We start from the raw sequence: 15,183 nt of genomic DNA, 5'->3' as shown, positions 1-15,183 counted from the left end.
AAACAGAATTTCATGTTTTTATCATACAGGAATTATTACTATTATTATTATGATACCTACTCACGGCAAATAGATTTCTTGGGAAATTGGTCTATCAAGTTTATCTAAACCATTTCATTTTACTAGTAAGACAATATTTATACTATTCCTACAAAATGATATCGACATTGGTATGCATGTGATCTTGTATTTGTTGAATACAGATGAGTCTAGTCTCGATAAAGATAAGCGTGAAGGCGCTATCACAGTAACTCCACAAAGATCCAATCACCCTGCAAAGGACGGCACACGTGATTGCATCGAAATATAGGCTCGAACGCGTTTGAGACAGTTGCCAATACGGGCGTCCCTACCATACGTTCTGCGTTCTGTATCTGTCTGTTTCTGAATACATACAATATCATTTTATCGTCACAACTTACATAATTCAAACTCCTTGCCATCAAGACGTGTTTTTCAAGTATTTTCTGCACTATTCTTATTTAATTCTTAGTTTGATAAAGGAATATAGTATGGTGGACAGAAAAGTAACCTTACTAGATTGCCATCTGTCGACCATACTATGGAAATTGTAATTTACCAGGGGTAAGCCGCGTGTGATTAACCAATCAATCTTCTATTAGTGTTGCTTAACACACATATACCCAACTCCAGGTTATCTACTGAAGATTTTTGTTTATTTACTTTTAAGAAGTTACATTATGTTGTTAAAAACTGCATCAATACCAAGTGTGCTTTCGACTAATCTAAAGTCGCGCGTACAATCGCTTTACATCTTTAATTTTAAGTTTGAACTTGTATTTTTAAGATCATTTAATAGAAGATATGGTAGGGGTGACAATTACACGACAAAACAAAAGTGCTTGCATTTAAAGGCGCTATTGGAACTATATAGAGAACGGGAATGTGGGTGGGCGTCTCATCAGCTCGTTAAATGACAAAGGATCTTGATGCTTTCCTTTGTTTGACACCAGATACGAGAAAAAACGTGGCATCCATTTTCTCCGCGCAATCTCTAGTTGAAAGAGACTGGAATCTGCTGTACTTTGTAGTTTCCACTATTGAATAGATAGAAATTCCAAACTGAATGCTGTTTTAAGTATTTTCTACAGAAAGTTATTTAAACTACCATAAAAATGTTTAGTGAGCATTGTTCCGTTACTGATAGAAACTTTGAGTATAGTATGTTCGATATTCGGACAGAGATGTTATGTTATTGTCAGAATAATATAATGCATTTTAGAATTACTCCAAAGAGTAATATTGTATACCTTCTACCTTGGAATAAACTAAAAATAAATATAAATAGCCAGAACAAAAGCCAAAAGAAATTGCTATTTAATTTAATTGCCTCTTTTGAATACTGACTGCATTTTACTACTAGATCAATAGCGAACCAAAAGTCGAGAAAAAACATTGACAAATGGAAAAATCAAATTGTTAGTTGATATAATCGACATCTATAAAGCAGCTAAAGCAAGTGGCTTCAATTTTCTATGCCGCATAGTATTTATCCAGGATATCCAATATACTATCAACTAGTTTCAGAGGCGGGATCTTAAACTGGGGATTATCGTTGAAACGGGCAAAATCGCGGAGAGTCCCGTTGGGCCATTAGCTCGCCAATTTGTTTGGCTGTGCCGGGCTAAGCCCTTAATCTCGCGTACCACTCCGCTTCAAGTGCCACAGTTACTGTCCATGCGTGCGCTTTTTTAACGGACGCCACTTTTTAAGTAAAGGACAACATGTTTGTTTTTTTATTCATGAGTGTTTCGTTAACGTTTTTTAAATGTTTTCATGATGCAATTTAAAAACACCTAAAAGTTACTAACGACTCATGACAACTCACGACCTCAGCCATAAAGATAACTAAAAACTCAAAATTTCTTTATTCAACTGCGGATGATATACATCACTTAACATTATGATGTCAAAAAATTACTAAAATGTAAGTCTTCGATCGACTTTGAAAGCGAAGAAGACTGTGATTTAACAATTAAAAGTTTTTTTTTAACTGCCGATCTAACAGTAATATAAACATTTTTAAAAGATAGTCACAAGTACAGACTAAATGTTGTTTTAAATTAGAATCATCATACCTATCGTATCGCACTTGTTTCAAAGTAACGTGTTCTACATGTAGGTAGCAAGTGACACCAACCGGGCTACGGTTGAATCGAAGCAGAGGCGCTCAGTGTGAAGACCTAGGTATTTGAGATCAACGAGACTCGGACCAAATCCACTATTGTTATGTGCTATGTTGAAGGAATTATATATGTAACCAAGGATTCACCTTCAAGAAACCCAAGTTCTGACTAAGGTTTGTCGAAACTTGAATTGTCCTTACCTATCCTCTGAGGCATAATTAGATCAGCTCTTGCTAAATGCTCTATCTGACATCATTGCATGTAAATTCTGATAAGTAATAAGGATTGAGTGTTAATTGTCTATAATTCTTCCATAATATTTTTACCTTATTTTATACAATCAGAGCAAAGTAAATAGGTAATTTCAGCAAAACCGAAATATTTTGGGTGTCATGGAAGTCCGCTCGATTCAAACATAAAAATAAAAATAACGACCTAACGGGTAATCGTTGAACATTATATAAAAATATATTACTATATATGTTTTTCACCCGAACATATAACCTCCTCCTTTTTTTGGAAGTCAGTTAATAAAATACAATAGCACTTCTTGCTGAACAATTTTTCTCTACATTCTAGTATACGTTTACTTGAGTTGTAGGCATTATTTGTTAAGAAAAGTCGTGAAGTGGCGCATGTCGCAGTGAGAGGCACTCGAAACTCGAATGTGGTGAAAATTGCGGAAAACAACTATCTGCTCCATTAAATAAATTGCTCCTCTTTTGAGAGCGGACGGGGCGCATACGGCGGGCTGTTACGTGGACGACGAATTACGAGGTGACGAAGTGCTTCAACGCTTTACTTGTTTGTGCTTTACCTGTATCTACCCAACTTTATTTTCATTAGTTTTGTTATACGAAAGTTATATTATATGCTTTGTTAATTTTGTTAAATCAAATATCATACTTCGGTAATATATTAGATGTTGATTGAGCATGACTGATTAAGCAAGTAACTTTTCAATTGTTGAAAAATGCACAATGGAACCTATTTAAAATTAATTAATTTCTACCCATGTATCTATATGCACATAATTTGAAATACAATGTGGTTATGTATAGTATACTAACTGAAATACAAGACGTTGATTAATTGATATTAACTGAAACGCTTCAATAGCTTGATGATATGTTAGCTACCATACCTACTATAGGTACTATAGCTACAGTCAACAAATACCTAATATACAGGTAGTAAATAAGTTGAACAGACTATGTTAAATATCTATATGCATTTGCAAAATCTTGTCCAACAAATTTACATTTATAAGTATTTGATACTGATAATGATTTGTTACTTATTGTTTTTATTTAACAATCTATGTGTTCCTTTTTGATCTAACAACCAGCCATGTTTACTATTATAATTTAATTAAATACTTCCACATTCATAATGTATGTTTTTATATTATTATGAATGTGGAAATTAATATAATGTACCTATAGTGCAATATCCGTCATCCGTTTGTCTGGGACAATCTAAAATTATAAAACACGTGAATTGTAAGAAACAAATCCGTAAATACAATTTCATCGTCACACATGTTACCCAGTGTATGAAACGACACTTATATTAGTTGGACCAGTATGCACTCATCGCCGATACAAAACAAACAAGATGCCCCCGGACCTGCCACCTCCATATTTAATATATTTTGTTTGGAAACTTTCACAGGCTTTGGCACTTGTGTGAAGCGATTGTAAATGTTTTAGAGTAGGATATCGTTTATGTTTTAAAGTATGATATCTTTTGTCTATATGATATATTTTATGTTCCGTCCTGCAAAATAAAATAAAGCACTGGGGTTGTGGCATATGTATTCTTTGATCGATTCACAAAGACAGCGAATTAATGAAGACTGGATTTACAGTTAAGTGCTACTGATCTACCATTGTACTACAAAGATTTGTAGATACACAAACACACCACATATAGGGCTAATGATTAAATCAACTGATTCAATGCAAAAGTAAATCAATACTTCGATATACTGTTGTCATCAAAAGTTGATAAAAGAATTAATCACCCCCAGCGTTCATCAATCTTAGCTAAATTTAGAGCCACTTATCTGGAATTCTTGCTACACCAGAAATGACTAAGTACAAACTGAAGTTTTTATTAAAATCCCCTACGAAATTATTCAAATCATCCAATACTGTATGCGATAAGAATAATACGGAGGAGTACGCTTACATCAAAGTTTAGATGAACAGATTATATAATACTTCCAGTAGCCGGAGTAACCGCAGTGTGCTGATTGCTTGGGCACGTTAAAACCCACTAACTTTATATTACCCTTGCTCGGCAGATAATTACTTGTAAAGCCTACTTTTTTTAGTAATTGAACTCTCACTCTCACTCAAAACTTGGTCCATTTTCGAAACTGTATTTTGTAACTAGCTACAAAAAGGGACACTTCGTAATGGATGCTAACTAATATGAGATGAGTAATATCACAATAAATTTGATTGATGAACCGCACGCCTCAATTGGATAGCTTAGATCATGTTTAAACCTAAGAAAGTTTTATTATTATTTTTATCTATCTCTTATTTAAGGGTTTCCCCGGTTGCTTAAAAACCTAAATAGGACCTATACTTATAGAGGTACATAATGCATCAGCTTACAAAATCTGGCTGAATTTGATTTATGATTATACTCGTGCTATCTTGAACTACGTGGGATGAGACTACCAGTCATAAGTATCTATAATGTAGGGTTCCTGAATAAGAAAAAAATGAGTTTGATGTTGTTCCTATAAAATCCTATTTCTAATAACTGGGAAACACTGGCGTGATGATGGCTGTGCTATAAAAAGTAATATTGGGTAGGTGAGCCCGGCTCGTAAAACCGTCGCAGAAATACGTTGACATTATAAAAATATAACCGTCAAAGGCGCTTAGCTGCGCAAGTATTTGGGTTTAATATTTTTATTGCTTTAGAAGAAAATAAAAATAGTATTTATGTAAGCTTGCAGAGGGCGTAGTGTAGAAAGTTAATCCAGTGCCTTTGAAAGAAATCTTGTAAGAAATTGAAATATCTTTTTTTTAAAGTTCATTTTCAGATTATTTACTGTTTATTTTTGTCATAATTTATAGTTAAATAGTAGGTTAAACATTTATATGTGTGATTTAGGTATTGTTGTAGCGATCCTTATTTCAAATAGATTCTTCACTAAAAAAAATTTAACGTTTGGTCTTTCGAGATCTCTCTTCTCTATATAAACAAAAAAAAACTATTTTTAAGCATAACGTTCTTACGCATAACGGTTTACGCATAACTAATCTAACCTAATGCAACACCCGTATGCCAAAAATAAATTATGCACCTTATTAAGCGTGCCAAAATAGGTAGGCGGGTATGCCATAGAACAATAGGACAAAGTAAATTAACAAAAAAGGCGAGAGACCTTTTCGAGATTGTCTGATTGCCCTAGGCTTACCCATTTTTCCGGAATCAAACCCCAGCACCTCAATAGGTATGCATTATGAACTTTTACTTACTTACTTTACTATGAACATAGATACTTACAATTCGTTTGAAAAATAACATAGCTTGAGAAGGACTAAATAATTTTCGAACATAAAGCACAATTTCAATATAAAACCTTTTTATAAAACAGTTACCATGATCGTACCGCTATTTCAAATCTCAATCATTAATTAAATCATATGATCAAACACATAATTCTACATCAACACAAGTTATTCGGAATAGTTTCAGCGTTATTTGATTGCATTACGCTCCGTAATTAACCCTAAGCCTTTTGGATACTGTCTATTAAGAGGGCAAATACTGAGGTAATATATATGTGACAAGCAATCAATCGCATGAAACCCGGGCAACTGATTCATTTAGAGCTAATCCGGGCATTCCCGGGCCTCCGCCGACTATCTCATTAGTCGGCCAATTTGGTCGAGATCACACCAAGACTTTAATCTTGTGGCTTCGAGGGCGACGCCTACACCTCTGAGAAAGATTGCATATCGATAGTTTTTGCGTAATTTGCAGGGAAATAATGAAAGTAATCTGTAGGAATTAACTAATTACTGTGATTGAACTATTTTAATTAGATGTGTTCCAAACTCAAAATTTTAGTTATATCGTTTTTTTATCTAGCCTCTTTCTTCCACCTGTCTAAGTCTATTCCTAACTAGCCAACTTTTGTATAAAAAAAATGTTGTCTTTATTTATAAATCGGTAGGTTATAAAAACATGAACATTTTGTGAATATTCATACCTATATTATAACAACACAAATAATGAATTCGATGATCACTAAGACGAAAAATACAATAATGTTCGTATTATTGACCGTTATGTCGTGTTTAAGGAAACAACAACACTATTGCATTATCATCGAAAGGAAATAAACCTCGATGAAAAAGGAGGTAAACGACAAAGATATATTTCTGGGAAGCAACGGAAACTGGACATATTTTATTTACTCTGTACCTGCTAATTTTCTGTGGAAAAGGAAAATCTAATTTTCCAGTTCGGACTGCAATATGGTTCTGAGAGAATAAATAAGAAATGTACTTATATTTACAAGTAAAATCGATGAAATTACTAGATATTTCGAGCTGGAAATGAAACACAAATACTCTAGACCGCCGGAACCTTGTTAAGACACATGACATTATAAGTTAAACTATCAATGTAGGTACTTATACTACGGAACCAACTTTAATTGATATCACATCACCTGATAGTTTTCTACACTACCGATATGCGATACAAACCAACCAAAGTGAATAAATCATATTTGAGTACGACAACGATGCACCCATGCTGCACGTCCGACTGCGGCGGTTTATTCCACATTATTCTCCAAAGCCCTGTTAGTGTTAGTATTCCGCCGGTGTGCCGACCCACCACACGGGAATACAAATTCTTCAATCCTCCACTAACTACAAAACGGTTGGAAAACGTACCCAATGCACATAGGTTAGATATTTGCATAGCAAAACTACGGAGAACACGAACTCGGTGTAAGCCATTTCCGTGATCGCTGAAAGGAAAACGGTTTTTATCGTTTGCTACCTAATTCAGATTAATTAGTAAACTTTCTCATCTGGTAGTGTACATATAACATAAACCTGTCGATTTATATGGGAGACGAGTAAGTTCTAAATAAAAAAGCGAAAGTGGAGCATTGCACCGGTCAACTTTGACGTTAACTTTAACCTGCACAAAAAAACTCAAAGTACACCATTTTATCGAAACGTTAATTTAAAGTTGACCTGTGCGACCCACTCTAAAAGTCATGGAATGTAGGAAATTACCTAGTTATCATTAGGAATATATGCTTTTTATATTATACACCTTAGTACGTAGTAGAAGATCATCTTCAATATCTAAAGATCTATGTTGATATCTCAATCCTCCTTCATTGGTAAGATAATCATGCTAAACTTGAAACTACTAGTTAGGTAGTTTTGCCGCTATGAGGTTACGAACGAGCCAAACAAGGAACTTTGAAGTCATAACAGAGAGGTTTTGATATCAAACTCCGCTAACATATTATAATAAAGTCTACCTCAGTCACACACATACATATCACCAGCCTGTTTTGAAGGGGCGTTCAAATCATACTCGTGCCAAGTCAGTTAGTTTATATATATATATATATATGACTTACCACCATATACTTTTTTCCGGTGAAGGAAAACCATCGTGAAGAACCTACACACTGGTAGACTATGTATGTGACGAATGCCTTGACATGGACCGCCATCTAGTTTCGTTTCATTTTCTTTCATTCGTAAAAGTCATGTCTGATGGCCTCAGGCTACTCGTAACACTGCAGAATATGCCAATTAGAAAATAAACAATCAAGTATCGAATGTATTTTATTTATTTTGATATAAAATGAATAAAACTCAATTCACCAACAGTATTAAACGCACATATATAGTAACTACATTACAAAATTGTTCTATAATAAATTATTTCAGGATGTCTTAAACTATTTATTACAATACACAGAATACTCAGTTTCTGCGTAACAATATTTATACATTAAAAAAAAAAGTGCCATTTTTAGCACTCTATTTTATTAGTCAGTAAGTGAGGGCTCATAACAAGTATGAAAATTTAATGTACTGGGAAGTTGGCTCGACGAATGAATAATTCTTACGCCGGATCCCTCATTGCGAAGGGCCTCTCAGGGTTCGTCCTAAGGTAGTAAATTCCTTCTTTCCTGAAACAAAACAATGGTTGATCTCCAAAATTTAAGCTAATGTTGTTACTGCTTTACAAACGAGTGTTCTTGCTTTAATTAAACATAGCGACGAAAGTTAACCATGTTCATGAATACTTAAATTATTTCTATTGTTTTTCAACTGCGTTGAGTTAAAATGCTTTGATAACGAAAATTCAAATTACAGTCGATTAGAACAACCAACTTAGGTACAAAGTGCTCATTCTCTCACATGTTTTTCTTGATTTTCCATTCTAGTTAGTTTCTAGCATGGATTTAGTAAGTACTTCGTTGTACGGAGTACCTACTAATTCCATGGTTTCTAGTTTCAATCGTAGTCAATTATCCAAAATCTTTGATCGTAGTAAAGATTTGACTGCTGAACACTTTTATTAATTTTGTCTAATTTGTCATTGACACTTAATCTTTCTACAAAATATTTTTACTGTTTTACAAATTTACCGATCCAAAATCTTTTCCAAAAAATAATACATACGCATATGAACAAATAATAGTGGTAGACTTTGTCACATATACCAGCGCCCGTCATAAACCTGTTTTGAAATAGATTACCTGGTATAAGCAGCATGATGTGAGGCCGGCCGTCTCATTTCCTTATCAGGATCCTCTAGACGAATCTTACATTAAAGCGCAGTGTAACAAAATTAAACGTAGCCTTTTTATGAGATTGAAAATGAAGCGTATCGTTACCCGTAATGTATGAACAGGCCGCCCATGATCAAAGTCTCTCCATTGCCTTTGCAGGAACCTCTGTAGCGGACTTCATCGTAACTCTCGCAGCGGACGCCCACAAAAGACGCATCAGACGCAATTGACTCCGCGAAGAACAAATGTGCCCGGTTATGCGCACAAAAACCTGCATTTTAAAGGGACGTATTAGATTACCCATAGTGTATGAGCAGTCCGCCCATGATCAGGGTCTCGCCTGTGCCTTGGCAGGAGCCCTGGTAGTAGATCTCGTCGTAGCTCTGGCAGCGGACGGCCACAAACGGGACTTCCGAAGTTATGGACTCCGCGATGTACATATGCGCCCGGTTGTGAGCGCACAGCCCTGTATTTTAGGACACTTTGCATTCACAATTTTTAAAGTATTATTGTTTGTTTGTAGTTTGGTATTAGTTAAACATTTGATTTTCCTTTAAAATTATTTTTAGGGTAGCTAGTTGGTTATAAATTATCTCTACTAATAGCTAATAATTAAGATAGTTGTTATTATTGTTTTTATTTTAATATCTGCCTTGAAAATACATATCAACACGGTGGTACCCAGTAAATGAGGCTCATCTACTTGACTTGGTGTGGGATCGGAGCCGGACCACTATCTTAATAGCAATAGATTAGATAATTGTGGGTCCGTTTTAGGGCGGTCAAGATAAAATCTTATGAAAATTAGACTCTCCTCCTCATCATATACCTAAGTGCATACGGCTTAAAGGCACACAGGGTCATTACGGAACTACTCTTACTAATATTGATGGAGTGGTAAACCATGCTAATATTTAATTTCTCAAGTTGAACTCACCTCTAATATCGTATCCACACCCAGGCTGCCTAGTGCCGCCATTGGGGTAGAAATCTATATGCCCCAAGGGCGATGCGAAGCCCAGGTACCCGCCGCAAGTGTGGATCACTTCCACGAAGCGGGCATCGTGTTTGTCCAGTCTGGAATTCTTGTTGCCGTAGCTGAACAGGGGCAGAGCGGGGTCTAGTCCTGGAATAGAGAATATTACTGCGAATTTCACAGTTGTAATAATTGGAAGATTATATAATATATTTTGTATCAAAAATCGTTTTGATTCGCCCTTATAAGATATAAGAAAGAACGGATATATAAATTATATTTTATCTGTAGAACCAGGACCAGAACCAGCTCGCCATCTATCCGGTTTCCCCGTTAGCTACGAGTATGTAAAGCGTTAAGAATGTTAATAAGGTAGCTGTATAATACTTAATTACGAGTACCTATACTTAAACTTATACGAAAAATAAACAAGAATGTTAGTCGTAAAATTGAATGGTGTTTCTTGCAAACTACTTTCTTGGTTGTTTGCCAGGTAATACATAGGTAAAAGCTCCTTATAGAGTCGTAAACGTAAGGAATTTTTAGTACTTATTCTAAGCATTACGTACTAAACAAATGCCATTCTGACTTGACAACAGACAGAGAGTAGTAACGATTTTCTAAAACAGATACTTATTATTCTTAGTTATTGTCTTCCCTCTCTCTTATCTCAAACTAGTGATTGTAAGAGTAAATCAAGTTAATGGGTTTTTACTGAGGGCTTCGAATTTGAGTATTTAAATGCCCCATATATGAGATAGAAATATAGTACGTTAGCAACGCTGACAAAACGACTATTTGACGTTCAGAATAGATAATATGCCTCGACAAAATTTTATCGTCATTTTTATCGTATGCTAGCCCGGCAGGTATATCTTATACAGTTCAATATTTGAATACCTTATAATATTGTGCAGAATCATGTGGGAATTTCTGAACAAACAGTGGTTGTATATTGTGATGTCCGCGGGATGTTTGATTTTAATTTATTTTCCGTGAGCCAATATTCAGATTGTTACCATTGTTGGTTTGAAGGCTGCAGGTTAAAATTGGGTTTCCTCAATCAATACAGTCAATATTGTTATTTTACGTGAAGTTAATAAACCATGGATAGTGTATTGGAAACTGATGGAGGGAGAACTTTCTAATAGTCTTGGACGGACCTCAAGACATCTTAAAACACAACTATACATTAAAGCCTTGCATATCAAGTAGGTAAAATTCTCACCTGTGATCGTGTCGATCGGACCGTTCTTCACATAAGCCCCGGCTATTCCCACGACGTGAGCACCAAGGCTATGTCCTATGAGGTGCATATCATCTGCTGATACCCCTTCGCCAATTAAAAAGTTGATGAACTCTGTGACAACCCTGCCCACCATGGCTACGTTGTAGCTAGCCAGTATGTAGTTGACCATAGCGGCCTTCCCCCATTCCACCACTATGACATTCAGGTCGGTCACATTAAGGTAAGCTGAAAAAAAATGGTATCTACTTATATTTTTCTTTATCTAATTTGACCCACGTAAAATTCTAACCAAAAGACAAAAGCAGAATCGAGTGGTAAAAGTTCCATTAAGTATGTGTAGGTATTAATTTCGTAAAATATCTAATAAACTTTCAGTTCAATTCATTACCTTCTTTTAGAGAGTGTGGCATAGGGCTGGTTCCATTATTCGACCAACCATGGCAAAGTAATTTAGTCTTTTTATTAAAATGGAAGTACGAGTTATGTAGTGCCTGGGTGTCATTGATTCTTAAAATTTGCGGATTTTCAATATTATGCCTGAAAATAAGAGCATATCTAATTAGGTGTAACATGATTATAATCGATTTTTTCTCTATTTTTTCTAGGTATAAGCCCAATGGTATTTTTTGTTTGTTTCTGTAATTAATGTTGCCTTTTGCCGCTTATAACACAGGATGTTCAGCATCCTATTTTAAGCACCATTGTTTTTATTAACTAATACAAGTAATCTAACTACTAACTAATCTAATAAGTATTTACTCTATTTTTACCAACAATTTTTATCATCTAAGTGATTTAAATAAAGATTTATTCTATATTTTACAATACCAGTTATGAACGTTAAAATTCTGTTTAACTAATATGTCAAGGTATAATTCAAGTGGGTATATACCTATTCAAATATACTTAATGGAATCTACCTAGTATACAGCCAAAACTCGACGTCTTCCTCGGTGACCCACCAGAACCTGGTTTCGTTCATAGGAGCTGGAGGATACTGCTGCACGCTGGCCAGCCATACCGGGTCGTACGGTGCTGGCGCTTCCCACTCTATTGCCTCTACCACTGTAAAATATCTATATATTAATTATTTGTACTCCAAGACAGTACCCCACCTTCATGTTGGTAGTGACAATAACATATACAAATATTTGTTACAAATTAATATCATAATAATGTTGTTTAAATCTCCTTTTTCATGGAAACCTACGTACTTTAAAAATTGATTGATTCAGGTGTATCGGTGTCATGTACCTGCTTGGATACTTAGATAAAATGCGTACATTCAATGCTTACTTACTTACTTGCATTGAAAATGTCAGCGGCGCTCGTCGCATTTATTATCTCATCAGCAATTCAGATCACTGACAACCAGGATAAACTAAATCGGAAGTAGGTACATTCCCCATACGGTTTCCTGATTCATATCTTTGAGCTGACAGTGAATGAATGTGAAAGTGGCCTTCTCTAGGCCGACCAAGACTGCCCAAGTGACCTATGGGTTCTTGTCTCGTCGGTTGATCTTTTTAACACTTTCCCGGAAGCACTTTTGAAATCAAATCATTAAGGTTTTTACAGATGGATTCAATTGGAGACAAAATAAATATTTCAAAGATATTTACTCTACCTCATCTATGCTTTATCGTTAAGCGAAACATAGTACTATAGTAGTTAATACAATTTCGTTCTTATTTGTGTCTCGTCGAACATCAGCGAAAGTGTTAACCGTGAAAATGATAAGTTTTATTTGCTTATTGACTTCAAAACTATCTATACATTTGATTGAAAGTACCTACCTAGGCAGATACCTTCATGTACCTACGGGATATAAACCATGCGTCGCCTGTGTATATTGTGGTAAGTTAAGTTTCAGTTATTGGTTTAATAAATGTAATAAATATTAATAATAAATAATAAAATTTTAACTATTTCGAGAAAGTTATTATCACTCATGATTGATTCCAAAAGATTTAATATAATAGGTACCTAGTCATACATTTGTCTTTCTGGGAATCGTGTGAACGAACACAATTTCTGTAACTTACTTTGTGCATACATACCTACCTAGGTATATACTTTCCTAGGCGATACCGTGCTGCTTTGCTGCAACTTGCACTTATTAAAATCACAGTATAGGTAGACGAAAGTAGCCACAAACGAACCTGTTCTACTCAGAATCACCCACAAAATCATTCCAGCACAGTTTTCCATTCCGAACACACATCGGAGCCACTGCGAGAGTAACACAAACTTTCCACACATAAACTGAAACTTTGTTAAACTTTAAGCGAGTTAGAACGCTCATTTTGAAGCTAAATCTAATTAGTGGACCGTCAGCCAGGACCTCCACATTTTCAATGGCTACTCGACGCAAACATAGAATTTAAATTTACTTAGCGGTATCTTGGACATTGCCATTCATAGAACGAACCACAGGCCGGCTATCTCTTCACTCATATTAATCATATACAGGAGCCTATTAACATTACGCACTGTACCTGGTGGTAACGGCTCTTGAAATTTCTAATGATGTAATACTAACCTATTGCCTACAATATGGATCTGGGGCCTAATTCTCATGCGATCGAAGTTCTCTTCATCAGTTTTATTAATTTTTTTCTAAAGGTCTAGCACTGTTCCTGCATTTATAAAAAATCACCGTCACAAATTTTAGAGCGTATATACCTACGCATCGATCAAACTTTTTCTTTTCTTTCTCTAGCTATATTTGCTCAACATCATCATCAAAATTTGGAGAAAATTGATGATGATATGAACTTTGATTGCATGAGAATCGGGCCCCTAGACAATGGATTTAATGAGGATTATCGATGTATTCGTACGCCCTATGTCAATTCAATGAATGTAGAATTCGACTAGGCAAGTTGGGTTTTGTAGGCAAAAATGTGCATATTAAAATCGTAATGATTAGTTAGGTAGGTACCTATTTTTTGTACAAAAAGAGTTATATTAGATGCTTAAAATCACGCTTGTAATATATGTAGGTAGGTACTACGACGTAGGTACTATCCAGTACCCTTACTGAGTCGAACTTTTCAAACACATCTCAAATTATCTTTCCTACTTAGCCAGTGTTATTAGGTACTTAACTAAAAATGCAAACTCAAAGGAAGTAATTTTTCCAATAAGAGGTATTTAGACATCCAAGCGCAGCAGTGAGTTGGAATTGATAACTTTCAAACTTTCAGCGTTCAACCGTGTCGACTACTCTAGCTTGTATACTTTTTATTTCAATTTTTATTACGTAATTTTTCTAAAATATTTATTAATTATATTATATTATAATAATAAAATGTACCGATATGTTATTGACAGCTTTATATCGATGAATAACATAAATTGATGGAAAATCCCAAAAAAAATATCCAAATAATATTTTAAATATGGCGGGGACATAGGCACGCTAGTGACACTGGTGATGTAATTCGCTAAACCTACTATAGGGGTATTACTGCGCATTTATCCTGCCAGAGTGAAACACTGTGTGGTTTAGTAAACAAAAGCTTTGCCGCCTTTTGCTAAGTTGTCCCTATTCCATGCGCCGCTACCGGCATATGCGGCATAAAATTTTAATATTCAAATAGAGATTTGGGCTTTAATTTTATAACCGGATTTCCGCTTGACGCTAATATTTGAGATTACTGGCATTGCTTTGCAGCTGCAGGCTTTATATCCCTTAGACGCCACCTACCATGTTACAATATTTCGTAAACGCATCAAAGAGTTTACTTTATTGCGGCAAATTGAAGGCAATACATTGAATTATTTTTAGTTTCATATTTATACTATATATATATATATTTTTTTTTTCCATAGCTTCCAATGTAATTTATCTTTATTCCTTTTTTTACATTTTTTCCTAAGTCAGTATATGTTTAATCCTATTGTTTGCTGTTGTTTGTTTCTGTTTCCGTACATATTTACTTGTTTATTTTGCCACCTTACCTACTTTTGTACTTGGTTCCAGCTGAAAATCAGCGCC

The 15,183-nt window shown here is 35.0% G+C and overlaps 1 protein-coding gene across 3 annotated transcripts; it reads right to left on the bottom strand.

Annotated features, from left to right (window-relative positions):
• Positions 1-8,014: 8,014 nt before the first annotated feature.
• On the bottom strand, positions 8,015-13,547 carry LOC128679999 (lipase member H-like). Of its 3 annotated transcripts, none has more exons than XM_053762647.2 (7): positions 13,343-13,547; positions 12,101-12,245; positions 11,569-11,717; positions 11,160-11,405; positions 9,893-10,081; positions 9,061-9,226; positions 8,015-8,349 (listed from the first exon to the last, which is right to left on the bottom strand). In XM_053762647.2, exons 1-7 carry the CDS (start codon positions 13,440-13,442, stop codon positions 8,283-8,285), a joined length of 1,062 nt encoding a protein of 353 aa, XP_053618622.1. In that variant the 5' UTR covers positions 13,443-13,547; the 3' UTR covers positions 8,015-8,282. The 3 variants fall into 3 exon arrangements, with proteins under 3 accessions (XP_053618622.1, XP_053618632.1, XP_053618615.1); XM_053762657.2 differs by lacking the exon at positions 9,061-9,226 and adding an exon at positions 9,256-9,421 and having other exon boundaries at positions 8,016-8,349; positions 13,245-13,547; XM_053762640.2 differs by lacking the exon at positions 9,061-9,226 and adding an exon at positions 9,256-9,421 and having other exon boundaries at positions 8,016-8,349.
• Positions 13,548-15,183: the final 1,636 nt, after the last annotated feature.

The sequence above is a fragment of the Plodia interpunctella genome, chromosome 2 (genome assembly GCF_027563975.2).
Source record: "Plodia interpunctella isolate USDA-ARS_2022_Savannah chromosome 2, ilPloInte3.2, whole genome shotgun sequence".
NCBI lineage: Eukaryota > Metazoa > Arthropoda > Insecta > Lepidoptera > Pyralidae > Plodia > Plodia interpunctella.
This window is presented reverse-complemented; position numbering and strand designations above follow the sequence as displayed.